Genomic DNA, 22,588 nt, shown 5'->3' with positions numbered 1-22,588 from the left:
GAGTCGTTGCCGCGCGCAAGATTTGTCCGAGTGGACATCTTCGCGGAGAGGCAGAGACCATGACACCCTTTGCTCATATCAAAGGTACCATCACCCACTCACTCCCTCGACCAGAGCATCACACCAGCCATGTCGCTGCCTCTGCTCAACAGGGGAGCCTCCCACCTCAGCCGCAGCAGCCCGATCGCATCGACTTCCCGCCTCACCCTCACCTCTCCTTGCTCTTCGCCGAATCAGCAACAATGTCGCAACTCCCACATCGGATCCGCACCCATCTACCTCTCCCCCAACACCACTCTCACCGTACAACCCTATCCTCCTCACCCAAATCCAGCTAGGCCACTTAGCCCAGCACTACAGACGGCTCGATCTGTGCTAGTCAAGGGACCCTTGGGAGAGTGTCTCGTGCCGCTGCACAAGGGCGTAGACGTCTCCCGCGTCGCTCCCGTAGCGCAAGGCAGCACACCATCATCATCAGCAGCTACCCCTTCCGAGTCTGAGCCCGCACGGTACGATGTGGTGATCCAGTCCAGTTCCTCTGTGCGTGCCAAGAAGCTCGTCTCCTTTTGGGGTATGACCCGCGCCCTATTGCAAAACGCCGTAGAGGGCGTCTCTGAGGGTCACTCCCTCGCTCTACGCCTCGTCGGTGTCGGTTACCGAGCCGCGGTAGAGGCCGATCCTACACCACGGTTGAGCAAATTGCAAGCTGCGCTCCAGGTCCCCGGAGCAAGGACTTTCTTCACATCAAAGGAGCAGGAGACAGCTTATAGGCTCTTGGCACAGAGGGAAGATGCGATGCAGGGAGGGGCAGGAGGGACGGACAAGCAGCAGAGATTGGTCTTGAGGTTGGGCTACTCGCACCCTATTAGCATGCCAGTGCCAAAGGGACTTACCGTGGCCACGCCTCAGCCGACGAGAATCGTGGTAAAGGGAGTGGACAAGGAGGCTGTAGGACTGTTTGCTAGTCAGATTAGGGCTTGGAGACCACCTGAGCCTTACAAGGTGAGTTGCGCAGCGATGCTCGGTGTCGAAGTGTACGAGCTGACAACGAGCCGGTCTGCCTTCCTTTGCACCTTTCCTCTCCACAGGGTAAGGGTGTCTTCGTCGGAGGAGAGACGATCAAGCTCAAGAGCCCAAGGAAGAAGTAAGGGGCAATGCGCACAAAATTATGGAGCCAATCAGCATCATCAGAAGACGCACTTGTCGTAGGAAAGCACACAAGAGGCTCTGTTGCAATTTCTGTCGGTCTCCTGTAATGCAACGCACTCCTCTGCTGCAATCCAAAATTATTCAAACAAACATCAATAGCGCAAATACAGATCTGCATCTCCTCACTTTAATCTCCTCGAAGCAACTCCTACTCCCATCCCTTCTCCAGCGCGTCGCGAGCCCGTCACTCTTCTCCTCTTCTTCTTGACCGCCTCACGATGACGACGCTTATAGTCCTGTGTGAGCTCCACTTTACGCGAGGCCCAGAGCGCCTCGAGGTCTGCGGGGGATTCGGTGCGCCAAAAGGGTTGCAGAGGGGCATTGCTGCTGTTTGAGGAGTGGGAGTGGGAGTGGGAGTGGGAGGGTGGACGCTGCAATAGCGTCACGGGGTCGCGAGGATCATTATCGAAGCGCGGAAAGAAGAAGGGGGGAGGACCGCTCGAGGGAAGTTGGCTATTGGTGGAGCCAGCTTGACCTGCCCCCTCAGCGGAAGTGCGTTGTCCCCACATTCGAGCCCTCACTCCCTCGCCCGATACACTGCTCTGTGCTTGCCCACCACTAGCGTTTGAAGCGGCTCCTTGCTCCTCCTCCCCGTCATCGAACCCGAAGTCGAAGTCCTCGTCTAGCTCATCCTCACCAATTCCCCAGCCGGTAGCTGTGCCTGCAGCACCGGAGCCAAAGAGCGAGAAGGAGGAGGCGCCGCCCCCCGCCTGCGGCTTGAACATGTCCTTGAGGCTTCCCATCTTGACTTCTGAAGGTCCGGCGGCGGCGATGATCGCGGAGGCTGGTGCGGTAGCGGTCGTGGCCGATGTCGGCACTGCAGAAGAACTGGCAGAAGCAATCGACGCAATACTAGACTGCTGTGGGGCTTCAGTGTCATCGCCTGTCGACGGGACAGGCACGCTGGCCGGCTCGTACCTCTGAACGGGCTGGAATGGCTTCACAGCAGCTGGAGTGGAGGTGCTCGCAGAGGTGGCTTTCATCTGAGCGAGTAGAGCAGCTCGCTTGGATAGGACTGGAGGTGCAGAGGTAGGCAAGTCTTTACCTTTCTGTTGGGCAGGCGGAGGAGGTGAAGGAGGCGATGGGCTGCTTGTTTGGGCAGCCGACTCGGGCTCGTCGACTTGCACGGCCGATGTCTGCTGCTGGTCTCCTGCCTCGTCTGAGTCGGTTTGCGAGACTACTTCGACTACGTCGGTGTCACCGTCGCCTTTGAGCTGTTTCCACCACTCTCCCTCCTCCTCCTCATCATCATCTTCATCCACCGGTTGCTGCATCGCGGCTTTCTTTTGAGCTTTTGCTTTCTTACTCTCTGCCTTTGCTCCGTCGACTTTCACGAGCCCACTGCTGCCGAACATCTCTTTGAGCAGCTTGAGTTCTCTCTCCTTTTCTTGCGGCGTCTTCTCCGCCAGAGGGATCGTCTGACGTACCGCAGCAGTGGCCGGAAGGGCATCTTCGTTGTACCCTTCTGAGAAGGCATCGTCTTCTTGCGGGTCATAGTGAGAGAGCTGAAAGGTGCCGTCGGCAACGTCTTCATCATTGTTGTCGTCGTCGCCGCCATCATCATCATCATCATCATCATCATCATCGGAGCTGTCCGCATCTTCGGTGACGTCGTTGCCAACTGCTACAGGCTGAGCAGAGAACAGCGGCTCAGCGATAGAAGGTTGAGCTGCGCTGACAGCTTTGATAGGCTTGCTCATATCGACATGGGAGTCCGAGTCTGAATTTGACTCCGAGCTCGAGTCCGAGTCCGAGTCCGAAGTCGACTCTGAGCTGGTAGAAGCAGACGAAGAGCTCGAGCTCGAGCTCGAGCTGACCTCCGATCTCTGCTCCACTTCTTGCTGAAGAGGGGCGAGAGACTCTTGAGGCACTGCCTTGTAGCCTGCAGTCCGTACCTCTTCCACCTGTTCACCACCGCTTCTGACCCATCGTACCTTGCCTTCCTCTCCTTCCACCTCCTCACAGACCCATAGCTCGCCTGTGCCTGCCATTGTGTCTTGGCCATTAGCCGCTTCCTCTAGTGTCTCGCCAGAGAGATGGATGGCCCCATACCTCGCAGGGTCTATCAGCTGATTCTTTGCTCGACTGATTGTGGCTGATTTGGGTGCGGCCGGCTCCTTGGCCTTTTTCCGGCGCTTCGTCTTGGAAGCTGAGGCGGACGCAGAGGGCGTTGGGGCGGTAGCAATAGGGAGGGGGTGGGTGGGTCTCATCTGAAGGGGCCGGATGAGGTGACCAGCTGGAGTAATGCGCCAGCCCTAGAGAATGGATAAGATCGGAAGGACATCAGCACAAAGATTGTTTAAAGTCTGGATCTGGCATCACCTGTACCCGTACTCACCCAGACTTTACCCGCCTTTACGTCCTCTTCGGTAATGATCTGTCCTCTGCTAACTCTTTGTTCCTCCCTGCCATTGGCAATTCTCCTCTTCCTCTTCTTTTTCTTCTTCTCTTCTCCTTCACCATCTTCACAACCGTCTTGTCCCTCAGCTGGAGCTTTGATCTTATCTTCATTAAGTCTCGCCCAGCCCTCTACCTGCTCACTCCCCTCCCCAAAGCCTCCCTTAAAGTCCTTCTTCGCTTCCCCAATCCGGACTTTGCTGCCCTTCCAGACGGTGCCGCTCAGTGTGTTGACGCATTTCCTAATTTTGTCCCTGCTACCATTGAGAGTGACGAATGCCCAGTTGTGAGGCTGTCCGAGTGCGTCATTGGTGGGTGGCCAGTGTGAAATGGAAAGGACGGATGCGTAGGGTGTGAAGCGATTGGTGAGGTCCTGAAGGGAGCAGAGTGTGGGTGAGAGTCCAGAGATGTGAAGGCGAGTGGTGATGGTCTGTTGTGAGGACGACGAGGAAGCAGGTGGCAGTGTCGCTGCCATCTTCTCTACCGACAGCTCCAGGGACGATGAGAGTGGGAGTTGTAGGTCCAGCCATGCGTAGCCCACTACTGGCCATGAGAGCATTCCACCCTCGGAAAGGAAAAATGAATGAAACTCCGACACAGGAAGAAGTCAAGAGTGCGGCCAAGGCGCCAACCAAATTTCAGCGGAAAGCGACACCACAGCGAGATATCCTTTGACACAGTCACTACCATCATCGACGTCCACCATGCCACCTCAGACAAGAACAAGGAGCGCGGCTAGAGCAGCATCGATCACAGAGAAGCCCTCTGCGACTGCGGCTTCTAAAAGTAAGGGCAATGGTAGTGGAAAGACGAAAGGCAAGGGCAAAGCAACAGCTCAACCGGTAGAGGAGCCTGAGGTCGATGAAGGCGAAGACGAGAGCGAGGATGACAATGACGATGACGGTGAAGTCGAAGGCAGCGATGAAGACAACGAACGCGATGGCGAATCAGACGAAAATGATGAGGAAGAAGACGTCGACGACGAGCATCTGGAGCAAGACGATAGCGAGAGCGACGTAGACGAAGCCTCCGACAAGGCAGCCAGCGAACCCAGCGCATCTCGTCCTCCTCCCCCTCTTCCCACCTCCCAAGGGCCCACTGCGTCCTCCTCATCTTCGTCATCAGCCCGTCTCGACCCTGCCCTCTTCAAAGCCTACTTCTCTTCAAATGCTGCCTCGACTTCCAATCTCAAGTCCTCACTCAAGAAGACGGCACCCCTCGCTCCGCCCACGCAGGCCGAGCTACGCGAAGCACGCGAGCAGCGCAAGGCGATCAAAGTGGCAAAGCGAAGGCGAGAGGAGCGCAGAGGCGGTGTAGTCAAGGGGAGGGATGGGCTGCCGATGAGGCGCTTAGGGGACGGGAGGACCGTGGTGCGCTCATTGGACCCAGCGGGGCGTAGAGCCGGGGCCGGGGCTGGAGCCCATCACGAGGCAGCAGCAAAAGGTCTGCAAGAGCTGCCCAAGGAGCTCTACCTCCCCATCTCCTCTGCACGGGGAGGCGCAGAAGAAGGAGACTTGACCAATGCCCTCGCTGCACAAAAGTCGAAGCGCTTCCTCAAGCGCAAGCTCGGAACAGGCTCTTCCCCTCTCACACCCACCTCCTCTTCCTCTTCCGCTACAACGCTGGAGAAGCAGAAGAAGGCCGCGACGAGTGCAGATGATCCACTGGGACTGGAGGATCCGGCTTTCCTTCCTGGGGGCGAGTTTGCGCATCTGGCCAGCCTCACGGGTAAGAAGAAGAAGCGGGGACGCGGTGGCAGTGGAGGAGGAGGTGGGGCAGTGAAGAAGCCAGCGTCGAAGAGCGACCTTAGGGGAGATGCAGTGAGGGGCCTGCCGGGAAGGATGGGAGGAGCAGCTATGGTCTTCAACCGAAGCGCTCGCTGATGGCGTGAGCTTCACAGCAAGGGAAGGTTGGACATGTGGACTGCGTCTCGCATTGTCAAGCTCTGCCACTCTATCATGCCCTTGGCTGCAAAGCTTCTGTATTGTAACCTTTTCTGATGGATGTGCCCTTTCGCGCGCGCGTATTGGTACAAAGGTGCCAGGCCAAACCTGACGTAGTGGTATCCGCGTGCGACCCTCTTCACTTCTTCTTTCCTCCTCCCCCTCCTCTGGTCTCTCCCCCTGTTGGCGTCTCGTCTCCCGCTCCTCCACCAGCGGAAGCAGCCGCCTTCCTCGCTGCCTCTGGCCCCAGGTTTCTCCACCTCCAGGTCGTCTTTTCTCCAGATCCCCTCCCAATCCCACTGCGCCTCTCCGTCTCCACAGCATGGTACACATCCTGGAGATTGACTCGCTTACGGCGCTTCTTTTCCTCTTCCTCCTTGGCGAGGGCGCGCTGTGCAAGGTCGCCCCAGCCTTGAGGATTGATCTTTCCATCGGTTCCAGAAGGACTTTCTGCTCCTCCAGGTCGGGACAAGGGTGTGCCTGCTAGACCAGAAGGGGCGAGGGAGCGACCCCATGGACCGCCTGCACCCGAAGCAGTCGAGGCGCCCGCGGCAGGTCCGAAGCGAGGCTTTGGGAGGGAGCTAAGCCCGCCCGCCGGTGCTGGCCCTCCGCCGAATGCTGGAGTCTGAGCTTCGCCATTCGTCTCGCCTTTGACTTCGCCTTTGATCCGAGTAGGGGTTGAGAAAGCGCCGGTAGAAGAGGCGGAGCCTGTACCCATTATCATCCACTTTGGAGTAGTGGCTCCACCGAGGGCTCGGGCAGCTGTATTGTTGGCCAGTCGTCTCCGCACATCCTCGCTGACATTCTTGGCCGAAAGTGCCTTGCCTTTCTTCTTCCCTCCAGAGCCATCACCACCGGGAGTGGCCGGCCCACCTTCGCCCATGGTCTCATCGCCTTCCCCATCCAGCCCTGCGACGCCTCCGGAGCCAGACGCACCGCCCTGGCCAGCGGAGTCGGTGGCAGCAGCAGCCAGCATAGCCTCCCTTTGCCTTTGAGCGCGCTTCCTCCTCGCCTTGACTTCTTCGCCCCGATCTGCCTTTTCGATAGCTGTGAGCCATTTCGAAGGATCGGAAATTAGCTCTTGATGGTACATAGCTTTCCGTTTCTTTCTCGAAGTTCCCTCTACATCATCGTCCCCTGACTCGTACAGCGGTGGGGGACGCTCGTGAGTTGTCCAGCATCTTTGACGACTTGAAGCGATCATGTTCTCCAGCAGATTGCGAAAGCGTATCCGAGCCGCTGTGGATAATGTTGAGAGTACCTCTGGTTCCACACCTATTTCGTGAGTGGAGGAAATGGCATGTACGAAAGATGCCAGCGGATAGAGTTGAAGGAAAGGCAAAGAGGATATAGGAGGCTGCGTACTCTGTCCCTGACTGCCAGATGGGTAAGCAGACGTAAGACTCGAGCCGGAAGGCATTGACCGTTGTGTGTTGTATTCGCCAGGCCCTAAGCCAGGTGGATGGTGGGGGTCTCGCCCTCTCATAGCTTCTTCCTCGGCTCGCAGGTCAATGCCGCTTCCACCCAATACGTCCATCACCTGCTTGGCGTCCTGCGGATCATCACGGCCACTGCTGGTGTGTTGCTGTTGCTGTTGTTGTTGTTGTGGCTGCTGCTGCTGTTGACCGCCCCATGGTGACGGCGGTGCTGACGTCTCGGGAGGAGCTCCACTTACAGCCCTACTTGCCGCAGGACTAGGAGCAACTTGTCTATTAGGGTTTGATGGCGCCGCGTTGGATTGAGAAGGTCGATGGACGGGAGAGGGGGCGGCGGCAGGACCATTGCTAGACTGATGAGGCGGCCCGCTTTGTGGTTGATAAGTATACCCGGGGTAGGGCATGGCTGTTGGCCCGCCCCATAGAGCGGAAGAGGGGGCGGGGGAAGGAGATGCTGCGTTGCTAGTCCACTGCTGCTGCTGATTGTTGTAAGATCCTGCAGGGGGGTATTGGTAACCTCCATCTGCCCCGCTTCCTACCCCTCCTCCTGTTTGTTGCCCTGCAGGCGGCATGCCGCCATAAGGGAAGGACATGGGCTTTTGCTGAGGAGACATACCACCAGCGCTATGTCCTCCCATGCTCGGTCTCCGAGTGCCCGGCTGAGGCGGTCCCATGCTGGTCTGGTAGGGGTATCCGCCTGGCAGAGGCATCCCGGGTCGATTGAGATTGGGATGGTTCCCATTCTGCCCTGATGAGCCCGTTGGGTGAGATGGGCCCGGTGACGGCGACGGGGCTGAGAACGAACCGGCCCTGCTGTTGGCATGGCTACCTGGCAGCTGAGCCATGCTTGTCTCCAGTCGAGCAGAGGAAGAGGCAGGAGGGCGGGATGCGGGAGCGGAGCCCCTTCCTTTCCTTGCCGCGGGGCCGTCTCACGACCCTTTTCTGCTCAGTGGCAGCCCTATACCACGCACAAAGTACTTTGTGAAGATCCTCTGGCTATATGAAGCGGTTGATGAGGTCGCCTAGAGCGCCAGGCGTATCTCGTTGGACAGGATACCGGCGCCGGTGACTGAAGCAGCGTGCGACGGAAGCGCCACGTTACTCTGGCGAGGAAGTTGGGCGTGATCAGGAGGGCAGAGGAGAAAGTGAGGTTTGTCAAGTCTCAGTCCTCTGGAGTATACGTGTTTACGCTACTGATGAGCGAGTCTGGTCACAAAGGGAGGAGCGAGATAGGAGGAGAGCCGGTCAAGGAGAGGCAGAGGTCTGGGTATCCTGGTGCGATGACCGGCAGTGGGAGATGAAAAGGCAGGCGGGGCGAGCGCGGTGCGTCCGTGTGCGGGTGAAGCTCCTTCCGCCCGAGACGCACACCAGGAGCTTCCTGGCCCACCATCGACGTCTGCCTTTGCCCGCTAAGCATCGCCTCTGATCATCCTCGGCTTCGATACTCGACGACGTCACATGTGAGCTCAGACGGTGTATGCTGCAATCAGGCCGCAGCTCACAGTCGACTCTCTAATCCCCGCCTCTTCTCTCACAGGTCTCAGAGTCAAGAGGTGGCTCCCTCGCTTATTCAGCGGTACTCTCAGCACAGTGCAGAGCTTCCCACAGACAGCACCAGCTCCACCAACGAGGCGAGTACCACAGAGATGCCCCAGAAGCACCTATACTCTCTACGCCATCTCACATGTCCTCACCTCGCTACTCTCAGACCCCAGCCTCGGCCGTAGAACGTCTCGCCGCTAGCCTACCGACTGAGCCCACTTCTTCCCAAGCAGACAAGAACGCCTTTATCCTCTCTGCCACCGCCTCTCTCACCTCTCTCCGCACTTCGTCCCACCAACTCTCCGAAGAGCTCAAAGCAGAGAAGCAAAGAGTCAGTGAGGCAAAGGCTAAAGTCGATCAAGCTCGATTGGAATTAGAGAATAGGAGGCTAGAGGAGATGGAATTGCAAGAGGAGATTAGGAGAGAATCTTCAGAGTAAATCCATCCTCTGAACCATACCGGGCGATACATCGGCCATTCGCATCTAATACGGCCTTTACAGCTGCATCTTGCTCCATTCTACACCTCGCCAGCTACAGCATGGCACATCCAACATCATCTAGCTCCGCCTCAGGTCCTTCCTCTTCTATAAGTATCACGTCTGGCTGGTTGGACTCTGTCGATGCAGTTTACCATCTCTTCGAGCAGCCTGAGTTGCGCAGTCGGTACCCATCTCTAGCAACCAAAGTCAAGGAGGGGGTGCAGCTCTGCGAAGAAGTTATCAAGGAGCTCGGACTCGAACACTGTGCCCTCAGCTTCAACGGTGGGAAGGACTGCACGGTCATTGTACACATGCTAGCAGCGGTGTTACGAAGGCTCACGGGTCTGTCCCGACCCTCTGGCTCATCTTCTGCCAGCACAACGTCGACCGAAGGCCCATTGGTCTCCCTACCGTCAGTGTACATCACCTGCCCCTCACCCTTCCCCATCCTCGAGTCCTTTATCCGAGCATCTCAAGTGCGGTATAACCTCGATTTGGTCACAGTGCCAGGTGACATGAAAGATGGGCTAGTAGAGTACTTTGATGGTGGGGGAGAAGCTGGCGTGCCCCCGCTGGAGTCGAGGCGAGAAGAGCAAGGGCAGGACAGGCGGAGAGAGGTCGAAGGGAGGCATAAGAGGGGCACCAAAGCCATCTTCATTGGGACTAGGCGGACGGATCCTATGGGTGGTGAGTTGAGCGAGGCAGCTGGGGACAAGCCCTGACACCGACTGATGCTGACAAGATCATGCATCATGCCTCGTCCGCCTCTTTTCAGACACTCTCACTCCGCGGAAATGGACTGACCCATCATGGCCAAAGGTGGAGCGGATTCACCCAATTCTGGATTGGGACTATGCCGATGTCTGGGAGTTTCTGCGGTGTCCTGCCTTGGGCCACTCTCCAGCCGATGCGTCCGACAAGACCATGAACTCACGGCAGTCGGTAGAGCGGAATCGGCGGACGACAGCAAAGGATGAAGAGGATGGGTACGGAACGGCTGGTGGTGGACAGGAGGGCGTGCCGTACTGTCGTCTCTACGACGAAGGGTGAGTACCGAAACGACAAGACGCGCATGGACTTCCCATTCTGCCGCGGGGAGCTGACCGAGCTGAGCTCTTTGTACTACAATCAGGTTCACTTCTCTCGGCAGCACATTCAATACGTTCCCAAATCCTCTGCTCCAAATCGAGGAGGGGGAGCAAAATGTCCCGAATGGCCATGACCATAGCAGTAGCAGCGGCAGCGGCAGTGGCAGTGGCGGCAGTACATTCAGGCCCGCCTGGCAACTAAAGGATGGCAGCTCCGAGAGGGCTGGCAGAGGGGACAAGAGCAAGAAGTAAAGCGAGGGCACTCTGCAGGGGCGGATGAGCCCCCGATGCTGCCTCAGCAGAACGCAACACAATCATCATAGAAGTTTTTGGCAAGTCGTTTGCAGGCAGTCCATTGGTCGTGTGGCCCCATGTTGTGTAGAAAATACAAATTTGTCCGACTCGCAATCGCAAAGCATAATCGTAACCCTTTCCCCCGTCATTACGCTCCCCCGCACCTTACTGCGCCTTCTTGACTTTCCCTCCCCTCCCCTCTCCCACCCTCTTTCCAGACTCCCTCTCCCTCTTTCTCCCCTTCTCCTTGTTCCTCCTCTCCTTTTCTCCAAATCCACCATCCGCCATCTCCATACTAGCCACCCTCTTTGCGCTCCCTACACTTCCAAGCATCCGGAGTACCCTCTCCTCAGGAAATTCGAGTTCCCTCAACTGCAGTCCAATCTTGGCCTCGGTTCCCTGAAGAACAGTCACGTCCCTCTCGCCGACAAAGCTGAGAGCCCAACCCACTTTTCCCGCTCGGGCTGTACGGCCGACACGGTGTAGGTAGTCCTCCCAGGCTAAAGGCAAGTCGAAGTTGATGACCATTTCCACTTGTGGAATGTCCAGACCTCGCGAGGCTACGTCTGTAGCGACGAGGATATGTCTTGCTGGATCTCTCCGGAACTTTTGCAAATTGGCCAAGCGTGTGGGTTGTGAGAGGTGGGAGTGGAGAGAAATGGCTGGTAGGGAGAGTTCGCGGAGGGTACGGGTGAGGAGCTCGGCGGATTGACAGCGCGAGACGAAGATGATCGTGGGGGGCACACGCTTAAAGGAGGTGCCTTCCGAGGAGATGAATTCGGATTCGCTGTCCGAGGCTGACGAGTAGTCTAGGTCCAGCGATTCTTCCCCTGCAGAGGACGAAGAAGCGACAGAGGAGGCATCATCTTCGTCGTCCACCTCTTCCTCGTCTTCGTCCTCCTCTTCGCCCACTTGGGTACCAAAGTCCTCTTCGTCGCCTTGCTCTCCTTCGATCAGACTTTCGACTGCTCCGCTCAATGCTTTCCTCTTGCTCCCACCAACTCTATGCGATCTCCGATCACTTGGAGGATGCGTGAGGAGATGGTAGAGGTAGACTTCCCGGACATGCGTAGGCACGAAGATGTACCTCTGCCTCAAATTCTTGGGCGTCTTTGCGTCAAATTCAATCTTCTCCACCTTGATTCCCCTGCCCTTGCCCTCCTTGGCCTCCGCTAACCTCTTCTCGGCCAGAACCTCAATCTCCTTTGTCAGAGTGGCGGAGAAGAGGAGTGTCTGCCTCTTCTCGGAGCTGGGCAGGACACCCATGATGTAATTCAATGCCTCAGCAAAGGTTTGCGTGAGGAGCCGATCTGCCTCGTCCAGCACTAGGAATTTGCACCTGTCGAGCCCCCACTCCTGCTGACCACCACTCCGCAAGAGGTCCCACAACCTGCCGGGAGTAGCAACGACGATGTGCGGTCTGCCGTGTGCGAGCTCGGTGGCCTGTTTCATCATGTCCATTCCTCCTAGCACAAGGGAGATCTTGATTCCCATTCTGGCTCCTTGAGCCAGTGCAAGAAATTGCTCGTACAGCTGTAGAGCCAGCTCTCGTGTGGGCGTGAGGATGAGGGAGTGGCCCCCTACTGGGTCTTGCACGAGGGAATGGAGGATGGGAAGGGCAAAGCAGAGCGTCTTTCCAGTTCCTGTGGGAGAGCCACCAATGAGATCCGAGCCAGAGAGGATGGTGGGTATGGTGAGGGACTGGATGGGCGTTGGTACAGTGAGGGCCAGATGGGAGAGGGCACGTAGGAGTGCTGGAGACAGGTGGAGAGAGGCAAAGTTGCGGTGGACTGGAGGAGCTGCCGCTGACGGCGCGGACGAGGGAGAGGCTGCGCCCATCTTTGACGTCGAAGCCTTTGACGACGAGGCCTGAGATGAAGACCCAGTCGCTGTCGGCGCCATGGTTCAGCTTGAGGAAGAGGGATGATGTTCGACTGTTGGTATGGTCAAGAAGGTGCTTCCGCCCCGAGGTCCACTGCTGTGTCCCACTTCCGTCTCGGCGGGGAAAATCAAAAATTTCAAAGGCGCCCGCTGATGTGTGTGGTGCTTCTCCGCCCGATCACTCACTCCCTCCTACCAATCAGTCCTTCTTGCCAGAGAGCCTACCCACAATGGCTCGGACCAAGACGCAGCAGAGCCCAGCCTCGGCTTCAAAGGCTTCCACATCGAAGCTACCAGCTGCAGCACCGCAGCAGCCGCGGACCATTGCCGGCTTCCACATCCTCCCGCTTTCCATTCCCACCTCCTCTGTCGCCTCCTCCTCTTCGTCTTCCTCTTCCTCACCCACACAGCATTACCTATACCTCCGTCCACATGAAGTGACGTCTTCCAAGGACACTCTTCCCAAAGGCCGGACTCTGTTCCTTGTGAATCTGCCTGTAGATACAACAGAGGGTCATCTGCGTTCCCTGTTCGAAAAGGCAGGTCGGGTGGAGGAGGTCCGCTTCAGGAGAAGGAGAGGCGGGAGCAGTACGCGGGAGCAAGAGCTGGACGCCCTGACGGCAGGAGAAGGAAGTGAAGACGATGACAATGAAGAAGGCGCAGACGGCATGGCATTGGACGGGGCTGCCGCCGCGTCAAAGACTGCTATGACGGCGGCGGAAGAGAAGAAGGCCAAGTACAAGAACACGAAAAAGCCTACTGGTCCTCAAGCGCCTGCTCTGCACTCCCTTCCCCTCCTCGACCCACGTAAGGATGCTGTCTTTCTCGAGACGGGCTCTAGCGCTCATGTCGTCTTCCTCGAAGAGACGAGTGTCAAGCGCGCTCTGGCCCTCTCGGCAGAAGGAAAGCCTCGCAAGTGGGTGGATCCACAGGTACAGCTGCTGCGCTCGGCGCAGAAGGAGGCTCAAGGGAATGATGATGAGGGCGGTGAAGAGGACGGCTATGGAGCACGCAGAAAGTCTCGTCCTTCCACTGCGCGAGAAGCAAAGTTGGCATCTGTAGTGCAAAAGCCGCCCGCACCTACAGGCCTGGCCTACTTCCTCCAGTCGTACGACTCCCACCATCCATCCCTGGCAGAGGTGAAGCGACATGCAGACTCCGTCGTGAAGCGGTACACCTTCTTCCGCTCCCATCCTCAGCTGGATCCAGAGCGTCAATCTTCCAGTGGCGGGCTAGGAGCTAGAGTGGGCGAAGGAGGTATCAAGATTGCCAGCTATGGACCAGGTGGAGAGCCATTGGATGAAGACGGCTTCACCATTGTTCTCCCCGGCGGAAAGTACGGAAAATCCCTTGGAGCGCCTGGTACAGCAGGCGAAGGTGGTGTGGATCAACCCTCTTCTTCTTCAGTCCGTTTCGCCCGTCAGTCCCAAATGGACATGGCCGCTCTGGCACTAAAAGCTCGTAAGCAGGAGCAAGCTTCAGAAGGACTCGAGGACTTCTATCGCTTCCAAAATCGTGAGAGACGTAAAGAGAAATTGGCAGAGATGAGGAGACAATTTGAAGAGGATAGGGAAAAGGTAGAGGAAATGAAGAAGAAGGGTGGCGCGGGATCAAGAAGGTTCAAGCCTTACTAGAGCCTAGAGTGTCGTGCGCAGCTTAGAGAGGGAAATGCTATCATCATCGCATAGTCAGAACTGCCGAGAAGAGGGTATATGATTTGTGTCGACACGGACAACACAGCGTCAATGGGAAGTGAGAGCTGGTGTCGCAAGAAGGACTGGACCCGGTCATCGCCTTCCCGCTCCCAGTGGGCTCTGGTCATGACAATCCTGGCCCCTGAGTGTCCCCATTTGCATCGTGAATCTCCGCTGCTACTGTATCTCGTCTGTCCTCTTCCTCTCCCTCTCGATCCTCCTCATCATCGATGTCATCTTCGCTCTCCTCTTCTTCCTCAGTGGCCACGCCTCTCCTCCTACGTCTCCTACTCCTCATCCGACTCCTCCCCGCCGCTCTTCCAAGGGCAGTAAACTCCTCGAAAGAGGTGGGCGTGAGTGCACGTAGCTCCTCGGGTGGCATAGCCCAACTCCAGGAGCTAGGATCGTCCGGAATCGTCGAGGAGGAGGCGGCAGCGGCGGCGGCAGTAGTGGGTAGGGCGGCGCTGGCGAGCTCGGCAAAGGAAGGCAGGATGGCGCTGGACCTGCTTGCTGCTGACGAGGAAGCGAGAGCGGGAATGTTAACATCGGCAGGGGTAGGAGCCACTTGAGAAGGGCCACTCAGCCTACTTGCTGTCCTCCTGTTGTCTCTTCCTCCGGCCGCGACTTGTGATTGTGCTCCTGCGCCATAATGCAGCCAATGTCGCCTGAGCCTCCTCAGCCCGTCCATCTCCTCGACCAGGGCCGTCATCCTGGGCATGATTCGCTCCACGCCTCTGCCGAAAGCACGATCTTGCCACCTGAACGAGTTTTCCAGCTCTAGCATGTTGTACTTGTAACACTCCAGAGCACCATAGAGTACTTCGACCTTTTCTCCGAGATCATCATCCACCAGAGCACCAAAGTCCATCTCTGGTGGCCAATCTTCCGGTTCGTCAAAGTAATTTGCTGGTCCGTAATCAGATCGAACCACTTCGCCAGTCGACTGATCGACCCTGCGAGGCGACATGAGACCCGCTGCGAATGCCGATGTGGGGCCAAATGGCTCCTCCACTCTGCCATTGCCGAGAGCGTCGGGGAACGAGGAGCTTGTAGCTCTTGTAGTCGCACCGAGCCAAGGCAACAGAGGTGGCACTTCGACTCCTTGTAGCTCTGCACCATCGTGGACTAGCCTGTTTCGAGAGGTAGACGCGGATAGGTCACCTGCTGCAGTGCGCTGGAATCGGCCGACTCTGCGTAGCGAGCGAGTGCGGCGAAGGGATGTTCCGGAGTCGGTCCTGACATTAATTGTGGGGAGAGCATCGTCACTGTCGGAAGAGTCTGCGGCTAAGTAGCGGGAAGGACGAGGCATGGGCGCCCATGATGAAGTTGATGCACGGGCAGCTTGATCGTGGGCGCTCTCTAGGTATCGCACAGGAGTGCTTGTCCTATCACAGACAAAGGACTGAGAAGGGCAGTAGCGGGCAGAAGAGCAGAAGGGCATTTGAGAAATGTGATCGTCGTCATAGCTCTGTCCCTTTGGCGCGAAGGAGCACTCACGTCTACGATGATATCATGCAGTCTCTGCCAGTACTCGTCCTTGAAGTCAACCTTGTCCACCCACTGCTCGAAAGTGAGACGACGGAGCTCTTCGCTCTCTGCAGCTCTCCCTCTGGATGGTGAACCAAGTAGTCTACTGTATGCATCGTCTGACTTGGACGCCTTGATGTCCCGAAGCGTCTGCTCCACAAAGGGGCGAAATTTGTCCAAGAGGACCTGCTCGTAAACGCGTGGGGTCTTGAGGCCCATGGTTGTGCAGAGGCGATGGGTTGACGCAGGAAGAGGTGGGACAGAGGCGTCGTGAGCACAGTGTGTAGGAGATTGTGAGATCGTATAGGCTGCGAGTGTGAGGTAGAAGAGGAAGAGTGGGCACCGAGGATCTGGACAGGGACCAATGGTAGTGGTGAGTGGTGCAGAAGCGAAGTGCGTTGCACTGCTGCTGCTGCTGCTGCACGACGCCCAATTGCCTGCAGGCGCGGCGAAATCCAATTGGCCGAGGCACAAGTCGGACCACGGCAGCGGGGAAATTGCATCGGAAGGGTCAAGGCAGGCAAAGGGAAGCCCAGGAAGATCCTCATACGCATGGCTGTACATAGTCAGTCAGACCACCTCGTATGCTGCCATTGAGACTCACTACCACGACCATTCACTCCCTCAGAAGCAGTCTGTCCCTCCTGCGCAAATCCGCAATCCTGACCGCCCACCCTCACCCAATCCCATTCAGGATGTCCTCCTCCACCTCTCTCTCCCTCTCCCCTTCCATCGAGGCCAATCAGACCCTCGCGACCTTGATGCGCTCCATGCACCGCATTGCCCCCCTCTCCCTCGCCGATTCATCTTGGGACAATGTCGGCTTGCTTCTAGAAGCACCCTTTCCCCGTTCAGCATCCTCAGACAAGAGTGGCAGGGCAAGCGACATCGGCAAGGGCGTGCACCTCTGCATCGACCTCACCACCTCTGTCCTCTCCGAAGTCCTCCAACACCCACACATCTCCACAATCCTCTGCTACCACCCTATCATCTTTCGCGGACTTAAAACTCTTACCCTCTCCGACCCTCAGCAAGCAACATTACTCCGTTGTGCAGCCGAGGGGATCAGCGTGTACTGCCCTCATACTTCCCTCGATGCTGCCCGCGGAGGAATAAACGACTGGCTCGCCGAGGGATGCAAATCCTCCCCCTCCGAAGCGTTCAGCGCTGCTCCTGCTCCCTGTCAGAAGAGTAAAGCCACTTCGATCCCCGAAGGACACGAAGGCGCAGGTATGGGTCGACATTTCTCACTTGCGGAGCCTGTGGAATTGATCACTTTGGTGCAGCGGTTGAAGAAGCATTTGGGATTAGAGCATGTACAGGTGGCTACACCTGCTGGAAAGGAGAGCCCAATGGTGCAGAGCATAGCAGTCTGTGCTGGATCGGGTGGATCAGTGTTAGCGGGTGATGAAAGTGATTGTTGGTTGACGGGGGAGATGAGCCATGTAAGTCCTGAGCGGATCACTCTGCATGCCTATGGCCCCCCATTCCCATTTTGCTAACCTCTTACTGCATGTCCTTCTTTCTAACCTTGCTTCTGACTCGTAGCACGAGCTTCTAGCAGCCACAGCAGCAGGTCGCAGCGTCATCCTCACCAACCATTCCAATACCGAACGGGGCTACCTCTCTGCCGTCCTCAAACCACGATTGGAGGAGCTAGCAGGCGGGGATCTGCAGGTGTCGGTCAGTGAGGTGGATCGAGATCCGCTGAGGGTGGTTTGAGGGGCGTGTGAAGAATGGTTGAAGAATCGAGCAGAACTACGGGGCAAAGAGCAAAGGAACGTCTATATATTGAGGCAAGGGCGCAAATACGCAAGTAAGAAGAAAGAGGCAGCCGCAACGCAACGTAGGGGCCACGGATGAAGGTCGCTGAGCGGGAGCATAGCATAGACCAGAAGGAGGCAAGAGCCAAAGGATGCTCTGCGGTTGCCTCTACTCTCGGGTGATGTCTCGTCCAAAGAGCTTCACCTTGGACCAGTCCACTGCAACGTGGAATCGGTTGCGCAGCGAGAAGAGTTTCTGCGGAGGAGAGGGAGAGCCAAGGGACAAGGGACGAGGAGTAAAGTTAGTGAAGCTGGATTCTCAAGACCCATCGCTACCCTGTCTTCTCTCTCTAGTCACTCACTGTAAAGTAGACACCCCTCCAAGCGAGATAAGTAGCCACACCACCCACCGACACGCCTCCGTTCATAAACGGCAGGTCGGCAATTGCCTTGTCGTGTCCAATGTAGGCAAGTGCTCCACTGTGCGAATAATGGAAGGGCTTGATCCTCTCTGCCTTTTCCACCATCCTCTCCAGTGTCTTGACCTGATCCGTCTGTCCATTCTTTTGCGCTCCCTCCAATTGCGCCTTGAGGTCATCTACCCGGGCCATCTGGTTGAAGCGCTTGCCCAGCCATTTACCCTGCTGAGCGGCAGACTGAGCAGTTGCAGCATAGGGGGTGGCGGTACAGTCGCCAAGGGCAAAGATGACGTCTTCGGCTCCCTTGAGACGCATGTGCTCGTCGACGGAGAGACCACGACGCTCAGTCTGCACCGAGGGGAATTGACCCATGAGGTCACGGGTGATACTGAAGGGTCGGGCGAGGGCGGAAGTCATCGTCAGAAGCTATCAAGAGTATCGCTCGCCGCTTACACGGTCTCTCCACTACTCACGGCCTCTGTCCGTTACCAGCAGCCATGACAAAGACACCATAGGGGATCTTCATGTCCTGTCCATCTGGCTTCTTGACTGTGACATGTGTCTCATCCAGATCCCTCAGCATGTGCTTGGTGAGGAGAGTGATTTCCTGCTGCTCAAACTCGTGCTCAGTGTACTCGATGAGCTTCTTGCTGAACATGGGCAGGATGTTGGGAAGTCCCTCTACCAGAGTCACCTTTACACGGTTGGCAATCTCGGGGTACCACTTGGCCAGGTCATCCTTGACAAAGTCCCTCAGCTCAGCTGCGAACTCTACACCAGTGGGTCCACCACCCACAACGACGGTGTGCAGGAGTCGGTCCACCTCCTCCTCGGACTGACCGGTGATGCAGGCGGACTCGACACAGTCCATCAGGCGATTCCTGATCTTCTCTGCATCACCCAGCTCCTTGAGGAAGCAGCCGTGCTTGGCAACACCTTCAATTCCGAAGGTCTGAGGAGCAGAACCGACCGAGTAGACGAGGTAGTCGTAAGGGATCGTAACGGTTCCCAAGGCTCCGTGGATCTCAGACTTGTCCTCGAAAGTGACTGTCTTCTTGGCAGCATCGACCTTGGTCGCCTCTGCCTCGAGCACCTGAACCTCCCTAGCCTTGTACCTAGTCAGCTGTCGGGTAGGCTGAGCGATAGATCGTCCATTGATAGTTCCTACAGTGACCGAGGGCAGGAGTGGGGTAAAGAGGAAGTAGTCGGCGGGGGAGATGACAATGACATTGTAATTCGTCGTGTCAATGTGCTCCAGCATCGATGTGGCAGCCCATCCTGAGCCGAGGACTACGATGGTCTTCTTGCTAGGATCTTGAGGGAGCTGATCGGGTGGGTTGTTGGCTTCGTGAACATCTGCAGGTGGGCAATGTGAACGATTAGGAGTGAGTCTAGAGCGCTTATCTCCGAGAAGCAGCGATGTCCCTCTTCCATCTGCATCGCTTCGGGAGTACTCACAGTAGGCAAAGGTAGCCAGAGACAGGACAGTAGTACCGTAGATTCCCCTCTTGACCTTTGTGAAGAAGCCAGCCTTGCGCTTCCCACCGCCATTACCACCACTTCCCGAGCTGCCTCCATTGTTCTGAACAGAGGCGAGACCTTGTGCGCCGGCTGTAGCGCCTGCGCTGATTTCGCTCGGGGTGGCTGCTGCTGGTGCTACTGGTGCTACAGCTGCTCTCCTCCTAGCGGAGAGGAAGAGGGAGCGGGAGAGGTTGGCGGTGGGGGTAGAGGTGAGGCCTTGTGTCGGGAGGGCGATGCGCCTGGCCGAACGCGATACGACCGAGGCGGCGATCATGTTGGAAGGCGGGCGAGGAGGAAAGGGGAGAGGATGGAGGAGCGGTAAGTGATGAGTGGTGGTTGGACGATGGTGGTGATAAGAAAGGACGCTGTGTCTCTTCGACGATGATTAATTCTTCTGCGTCGGCTTTCTCTTTACCCTGGTATTTGGAATGCAAAGCTTCTTGCGGGAGAAGTCCGCCCCGTTGCTGTTGCTGTGGCCGAGGCGCAGAAAATTGAAGATCGACGAGAGACGCAGCCGAGTAAATTTGGGGCGCACCAGGGCTAAAGGGCCTCCCTCATCTCACACTCCGCCCTTGGGCCCTGCCTGCCTGGTCCCACTACGCCTCTACTGCCCTCTCTCACTCTCACCCTCTCTGGCCCACAGCCCAAGCAGGCACTCAGGCAGCACCACACCACATCTCCCAAAGGACGTCCGTGCGACTGAGATCCACCACTCGCGTCACGCTGCCCAGTCACTCCTTCGTGTCCGAGGTCACGCACGCACCTCTTCCGTCAGAATGGTTGAATGGATGAAAGAGGATCGATTGCGAAGCAAGACCCTCAACCACGGCCCCCGGTTTCATCCGTCCTCCTTGGCCACCTTGACCAGCCCTGTAGCTCCAGCAGCAATCGCAAGGTATGCCTGCCACCCTTCCGTATCCCCGCTCCCAGGCGCAACGCCCTCCAGCATCGCCGAGCCAAGCTCACAACACGTCGTCGTCAGCTCCCAGCCCAGCACGGACATCGAGTGCCGCACTGATTGAAATTGAGACTCGCAAGAGGACATCGACTGACGGATGCGGGAAAGTCGCGAAGGGCTGTCCTTTGACGAGACCAGGGGAGATTGTTGAGGAGCCTTCGAGGGGATCTCGGGTGATGTCGTAGGGCTCGAAGGTGTCACATGCAGCCTCGGAAGAGACACTGGGGCAGAGCGAACCTGCGAATCCTCCTCATCCTCTTCTTCTTGAGCATCAGCCAGGTCGTCTGTCAGGAGTAGCATGCGTCGGTTCAGATGGCCCAGAGCCCTGCGCGATCGACGTCGCAGTGCCGACAAGGTGTACGCATGGATGAGAAGCGTGACAATGCCAACACTGTAGACATTCAGGAGAGAGAAAAGCGTCAGCTATCGTTAGCAAGAGTCAGCGGGAGGTGGCTAGCTGTCGCTAAAGGAACAGTCTCACCTCAGGGCTATCCGATCCAATATGTGCCGCTGCCGTCGTCTCAGAGCCTTCTTGCCCGGCTCTCCATAACCTCCGCGTATCGTCTTCCACGCAATCGTCGACCCACCCAGGAAAGCCGCAATGTCTGCCGCTTCTCCCACCGAAGCTAGAACTTCGCCAAGATGGGCCAATCTTTGCTGCCAGTATGTAAGCTCTTCAGGGTTGATCTTTGTTGATTGAGTTTCATGGGTATCGCTGTTGTTTCGTCGTCTTTGTTCTAGTGTATGTTGTGTACTCCGCGCTTCTGTCATTCTTTTGTCGTGAGCACGAGAGCTCTCCCTCTCCTGCCTTGCTGTCCACAGCAGACCCCGCAACCATCTCAGCAGCAGCAGCAACTTCCTGGACTTCTCCGCCGCCTGCCCTGTATATCGCATCCCTGTCAGAGCCTCACGCCTGACGGAGCGGGAAAAGAAGAAAAAGAAGATGTGGGGTATAGGGTACATGCCGTATGAGCGAGGGTGTCGGACAGAGCCAAAGGAATGATGAGTGAGGAGAGCCAGGCCTAGGCAGAGTTGCTGTCGAAGGGCGCAGATGATGATGCTCAGCAAGACGACCTTGGCTCCACTGAACCAAATTCCGCCTTGAACTCACCAGTATGCGATCTCTGCCTTCGTCCGAGCGCATTACCCTGCTCAAGGAGACTTTGAACTCCCTGGCTCTGCGCTGCCTGCCGGATTCGCAGCTGCTCTCCCCCTCTTGCGCTCGTACATAGGTAGTTACTGGACTCACCATGGCGTAGGCTGGTGGCTCATCATCGTCCATTGCTTGGCCTGCTTGCTGGGCTTGACTTGCAGCGATCACCTGAGTCTCTTCCATGCCGGGTGCTGCAGCGCCAGCTTCTGCCCTCTGGCGAATAGCTTCGCGTTCCGCCTCCTCCTCGCGGTGAGCGACGCGGGCAGCATCAAGGTCCTGCGCTGACAATTGGGATGCACGAGAAGAGGGCCTTCCGGAAGTGTACGAGGGACCTGCCACGGAGGATCGTTCCGAGTAGTCGCCGGCGACCGTTCGACTTTCTAGGGAAGAGTTGGCAGTAGCCGCAATGCTGGGCGCTGCAGAGCCACTGGGAGCAGAGGGCGGCTGGTAAAGCGCTGCACGTTTAGATGTGAGAAGGTAGTTTGAGTTCAGCTTTGACGAACTCGGCCAGCAGTCCTCTGCTCAGGAACCATGGTACTCACGAAGTTGCTCCCCATGTTGGCCGCCCCTTGCTAGATTGCGGACCTCCTCGACGGCGTCTCTGAAGGCGGCGCCTCCACCTTCATTGAACCAGATCTTGCACAGACCCTTCGAAGCGGCCCCGCCAGAGCAAGCCTCTGGAAGGTTGCCTCCTGGGACAGGTAGCACTGAAGCCTCGTAGTAGGGAGCACCAAAGATGGGGATCAGGTACCGAGAGTCGACCAGATGGGTCAGAGGCACATTGAGAGAGCGTAGATGCTGCGAGGCTTCCGACTGTTCCGCAGGCTGAGGTAGAGGCGGGATTCGGAGGAATACGACGCGTTGGTTGGTGACGTAGACCGTCCCTTTGGCCTCCCACTTGGCTTTCGCCTCTTTGAACTCCAGACTGACACAGAGGTAACAAGAACACGGTTGAGCTGGATGTGCCTCGTGCTGTTGCGTGGATGCGCTGAGGTAGCAGCGACTCACCTCATCTGGCACTTTTCCACTGCGAGCCAGATCTTCTCTTCGGGGAGAGGCACTGGCCGCTGATTAGCATCGATCATAGCCCAATTGAGAGCCATGTTGCAGAGATTTTAAGGGTGGTAGTCAGTGATACGAAGAAACAGAAGAGCAAGACGAGGTTGCCAGATTAGGGCGTGAGAGTGGGGGTAGAGCTAGGGCCACCTTAAGCGGACTTTCAAACCAGGGGTTCAACCTCGGCTCCGCTGTGCCTCCACCTAGCCCAACCCCTCCCTTCCGG

The 22,588-nt window shown here is 57.2% G+C and overlaps 12 protein-coding genes across 12 annotated transcripts; 5 read left to right on the top strand and 7 right to left on the bottom strand.

Annotated features, from left to right (window-relative positions):
• Positions 1-76: 76 nt before the first annotated feature.
• Positions 77-1,226, top strand: BCV69DRAFT_313975 (hypothetical protein). Its single transcript, XM_025495078.1, has 2 exons — positions 77-1,002; positions 1,089-1,226. Exons 1-2 carry the CDS (start codon positions 130-132, stop codon positions 1,146-1,148), a joined length of 933 nt encoding a protein of 310 aa, XP_025346391.1. The 5' UTR covers positions 77-129; the 3' UTR covers positions 1,149-1,226.
• Positions 1,225-4,137, bottom strand: BCV69DRAFT_313974 (hypothetical protein). Its single transcript, XM_025495077.1, has 2 exons — positions 3,548-4,137; positions 1,225-3,464 (listed from the first exon to the last, which is right to left on the bottom strand). Exons 1-2 carry the CDS (start codon positions 4,079-4,081, stop codon positions 1,332-1,334), a joined length of 2,667 nt encoding a protein of 888 aa, XP_025346390.1. The 5' UTR covers positions 4,082-4,137; the 3' UTR covers positions 1,225-1,331.
• Positions 4,138-4,260: 123 nt separating this feature from the next.
• Positions 4,261-5,589, top strand: BCV69DRAFT_48069 (hypothetical protein). The gene has a single exon (XM_025495324.1). The coding sequence runs from the start codon at positions 4,311-4,313 to the stop codon at positions 5,487-5,489; it is 1,179 nt and encodes a 392-aa protein (XP_025346389.1). The 5' UTR covers positions 4,261-4,310; the 3' UTR covers positions 5,490-5,589.
• Positions 5,559-8,268, bottom strand: BCV69DRAFT_284378 (hypothetical protein). The gene has a single exon (XM_025493018.1). It carries the CDS (start codon positions 7,828-7,830, stop codon positions 5,689-5,691), a length of 2,142 nt encoding a protein of 713 aa, XP_025346388.1. The 5' UTR covers positions 7,831-8,268; the 3' UTR covers positions 5,559-5,688.
• A 799-nt stretch (positions 8,269-9,067) lies between these two features.
• Positions 9,068-10,348, top strand: BCV69DRAFT_288100 (adenine nucleotide alpha hydrolases-like protein; the record flags this gene model as incomplete). Its single annotated transcript, XM_025493606.1, has 4 exons — positions 9,068-9,354; positions 9,385-9,695; positions 9,784-10,054; positions 10,141-10,348. 4 exons carry the CDS (start codon positions 9,068-9,070, stop codon positions 10,346-10,348), a joined length of 1,077 nt encoding a protein of 358 aa, XP_025346387.1.
• A 282-nt stretch (positions 10,349-10,630) lies between these two features.
• Positions 10,631-12,346, bottom strand: BCV69DRAFT_262097 (DEAD-domain-containing protein; the record flags this gene model as incomplete). Its single annotated transcript, XM_025490709.1, has 2 exons — positions 11,270-12,346; positions 10,631-11,137 (listed from the first exon to the last, which is right to left on the bottom strand). Coding segments are annotated over exons 1-2 (1,530 nt in total), but the record flags the coding sequence as incomplete, so codon positions are not given.
• Positions 12,347-12,452: 106 nt separating this feature from the next.
• Positions 12,453-14,282, top strand: BCV69DRAFT_284376 (hypothetical protein). Its single transcript, XM_025493017.1, has one exon. The coding sequence runs from the start codon at positions 12,502-12,504 to the stop codon at positions 13,903-13,905; it is 1,404 nt and encodes a 467-aa protein (XP_025346385.1). The 5' UTR covers positions 12,453-12,501; the 3' UTR covers positions 13,906-14,282.
• Positions 14,090-15,711, bottom strand: BCV69DRAFT_300548 (hypothetical protein; the record flags this gene model as incomplete). Its single annotated transcript, XM_025494466.1, has 2 exons — positions 14,090-15,367; positions 15,463-15,711. 2 exons carry the CDS (start codon positions 15,709-15,711, stop codon positions 14,090-14,092), a joined length of 1,527 nt encoding a protein of 508 aa, XP_025346384.1.
• A 476-nt stretch (positions 15,712-16,187) lies between these two features.
• BCV69DRAFT_251426 (NGG1p interacting factor 3) lies at positions 16,188-17,214 on the top strand (the record flags this gene model as incomplete). Its single annotated transcript, XM_025490431.1, has 2 exons — positions 16,188-16,937; positions 17,041-17,214. The coding sequence occupies 2 exons, from the start codon at positions 16,188-16,190 to the stop codon at positions 17,212-17,214; spliced, it is 924 nt and encodes a 307-aa protein (XP_025346383.1).
• A 278-nt stretch (positions 17,215-17,492) lies between these two features.
• BCV69DRAFT_48027 (FAD/NAD(P)-binding domain-containing protein) lies at positions 17,493-19,687 on the bottom strand. Its single transcript, XM_025495323.1, has 3 exons — positions 19,133-19,687; positions 18,148-19,030; positions 17,493-18,062 (listed from the first exon to the last, which is right to left on the bottom strand). Exons 1-3 carry the CDS (start codon positions 19,467-19,469, stop codon positions 17,606-17,608), a joined length of 1,677 nt encoding a protein of 558 aa, XP_025346382.1. The 5' UTR covers positions 19,470-19,687; the 3' UTR covers positions 17,493-17,605.
• A 282-nt stretch (positions 19,688-19,969) lies between these two features.
• BCV69DRAFT_272542 (hypothetical protein) lies at positions 19,970-20,745 on the bottom strand. Its single transcript, XM_025490979.1, has one exon. It carries the CDS (start codon positions 20,451-20,453, stop codon positions 20,034-20,036), a length of 420 nt encoding a protein of 139 aa, XP_025346381.1. The 5' UTR covers positions 20,454-20,745; the 3' UTR covers positions 19,970-20,033.
• On the bottom strand, positions 20,423-22,455 carry BCV69DRAFT_262089 (hypothetical protein). The gene is made up of 4 exons (XM_025490708.1): positions 22,315-22,455; positions 21,849-22,231; positions 21,265-21,761; positions 20,423-21,188 (listed from the first exon to the last, which is right to left on the bottom strand). The coding sequence occupies exons 1-4, from the start codon at positions 22,407-22,409 to the stop codon at positions 20,631-20,633; spliced, it is 1,533 nt and encodes a 510-aa protein (XP_025346380.1). The 5' UTR covers positions 22,410-22,455; the 3' UTR covers positions 20,423-20,630.
• Between the last annotated feature and the right edge of the window lie 133 nt (positions 22,456-22,588).

This window comes from Pseudomicrostroma glucosiphilum, assembly GCF_003144135.1.
Source record: "Pseudomicrostroma glucosiphilum strain MCA 4718 unplaced genomic scaffold BCV69scaffold_12, whole genome shotgun sequence".
NCBI classification, from domain to species: domain Eukaryota; kingdom Fungi; phylum Basidiomycota; class Exobasidiomycetes; order Microstromatales; family Microstromataceae; genus Microstroma; species Microstroma glucosiphilum.
Note: the sequence above shows the minus strand (reverse complement) of the source record. Positions and strands in the feature narration are given on the sequence as shown.

What these genes read in the sequence shown, in the direction of transcription:
- BCV69DRAFT_313975 (XM_025495078.1), top strand. Translation starts at nt 130, where the DNA reads ATGTCGCTGCCTCTGCTCAACAGGGGAGCCTCCCACCTCAGCCGCAGC. An exon ending in GACCACCTGAGCCTTACAAG is followed by an intron (nt 1,003 to 1,088) that starts GTGAGTTGCGCA and finishes TCCTCTCCACAG; the next exon opens with GGTAAGGGTGTCTTCGTCGG.
- BCV69DRAFT_313974 (XM_025495077.1), bottom strand. Translation starts at nt 4,081, where the DNA reads ATGGCAGCGACACTGCCACCTGCTTCCTCGTCGTCCTCACAACAGACC. An exon ending in TAAAGGCGGGTAAAGTCTGG is followed by an intron (nt 3,465 to 3,547) that starts GTGAGTACGGGT and finishes TCCATTCTCTAG; the next exon opens with GGCTGGCGCATTACTCCAGC.
- BCV69DRAFT_48069 (XM_025495324.1), top strand. Translation starts at nt 4,311, where the DNA reads ATGCCACCTCAGACAAGAACAAGGAGCGCGGCTAGAGCAGCATCGATC.
- BCV69DRAFT_284378 (XM_025493018.1), bottom strand. Translation starts at nt 7,830, where the DNA reads ATGGCTCAGCTGCCAGGTAGCCATGCCAACAGCAGGGCCGGTTCGTTC.
- BCV69DRAFT_284376 (XM_025493017.1), top strand. Translation starts at nt 12,502, where the DNA reads ATGGCTCGGACCAAGACGCAGCAGAGCCCAGCCTCGGCTTCAAAGGCT.
- BCV69DRAFT_48027 (XM_025495323.1), bottom strand. Translation starts at nt 19,469, where the DNA reads ATGATCGCCGCCTCGGTCGTATCGCGTTCGGCCAGGCGCATCGCCCTC. An exon ending in TCTGGCTACCTTTGCCTACT is followed by an intron (nt 19,031 to 19,132) that starts GTGAGTACTCCC and finishes GCCCACCTGCAG; the next exon opens with ATGTTCACGAAGCCAACAAC. An exon ending in GCTGGTAACGGACAGAGGCC is followed by an intron (nt 18,063 to 18,147) that starts GTGAGTAGTGGA and finishes CCGACCCTTCAG; the next exon opens with TATCACCCGTGACCTCATGG.
- BCV69DRAFT_272542 (XM_025490979.1), bottom strand. Translation starts at nt 20,453, where the DNA reads ATGCTACTCCTGACAGACGACCTGGCTGATGCTCAAGAAGAAGAGGAT.
- BCV69DRAFT_262089 (XM_025490708.1), bottom strand. Translation starts at nt 22,409, where the DNA reads ATGGCTCTCAATTGGGCTATGATCGATGCTAATCAGCGGCCAGTGCCT. An exon ending in GTGGAAAAGTGCCAGATGAG is followed by an intron (nt 22,232 to 22,314) that starts GTGAGTCGCTGC and finishes CCTCTGTGTCAG; the next exon opens with TCTGGAGTTCAAAGAGGCGA. An exon ending in CCAACATGGGGAGCAACTTC is followed by an intron (nt 21,762 to 21,848) that starts GTGAGTACCATG and finishes CTAAACGTGCAG; the next exon opens with CGCTTTACCAGCCGCCCTCT.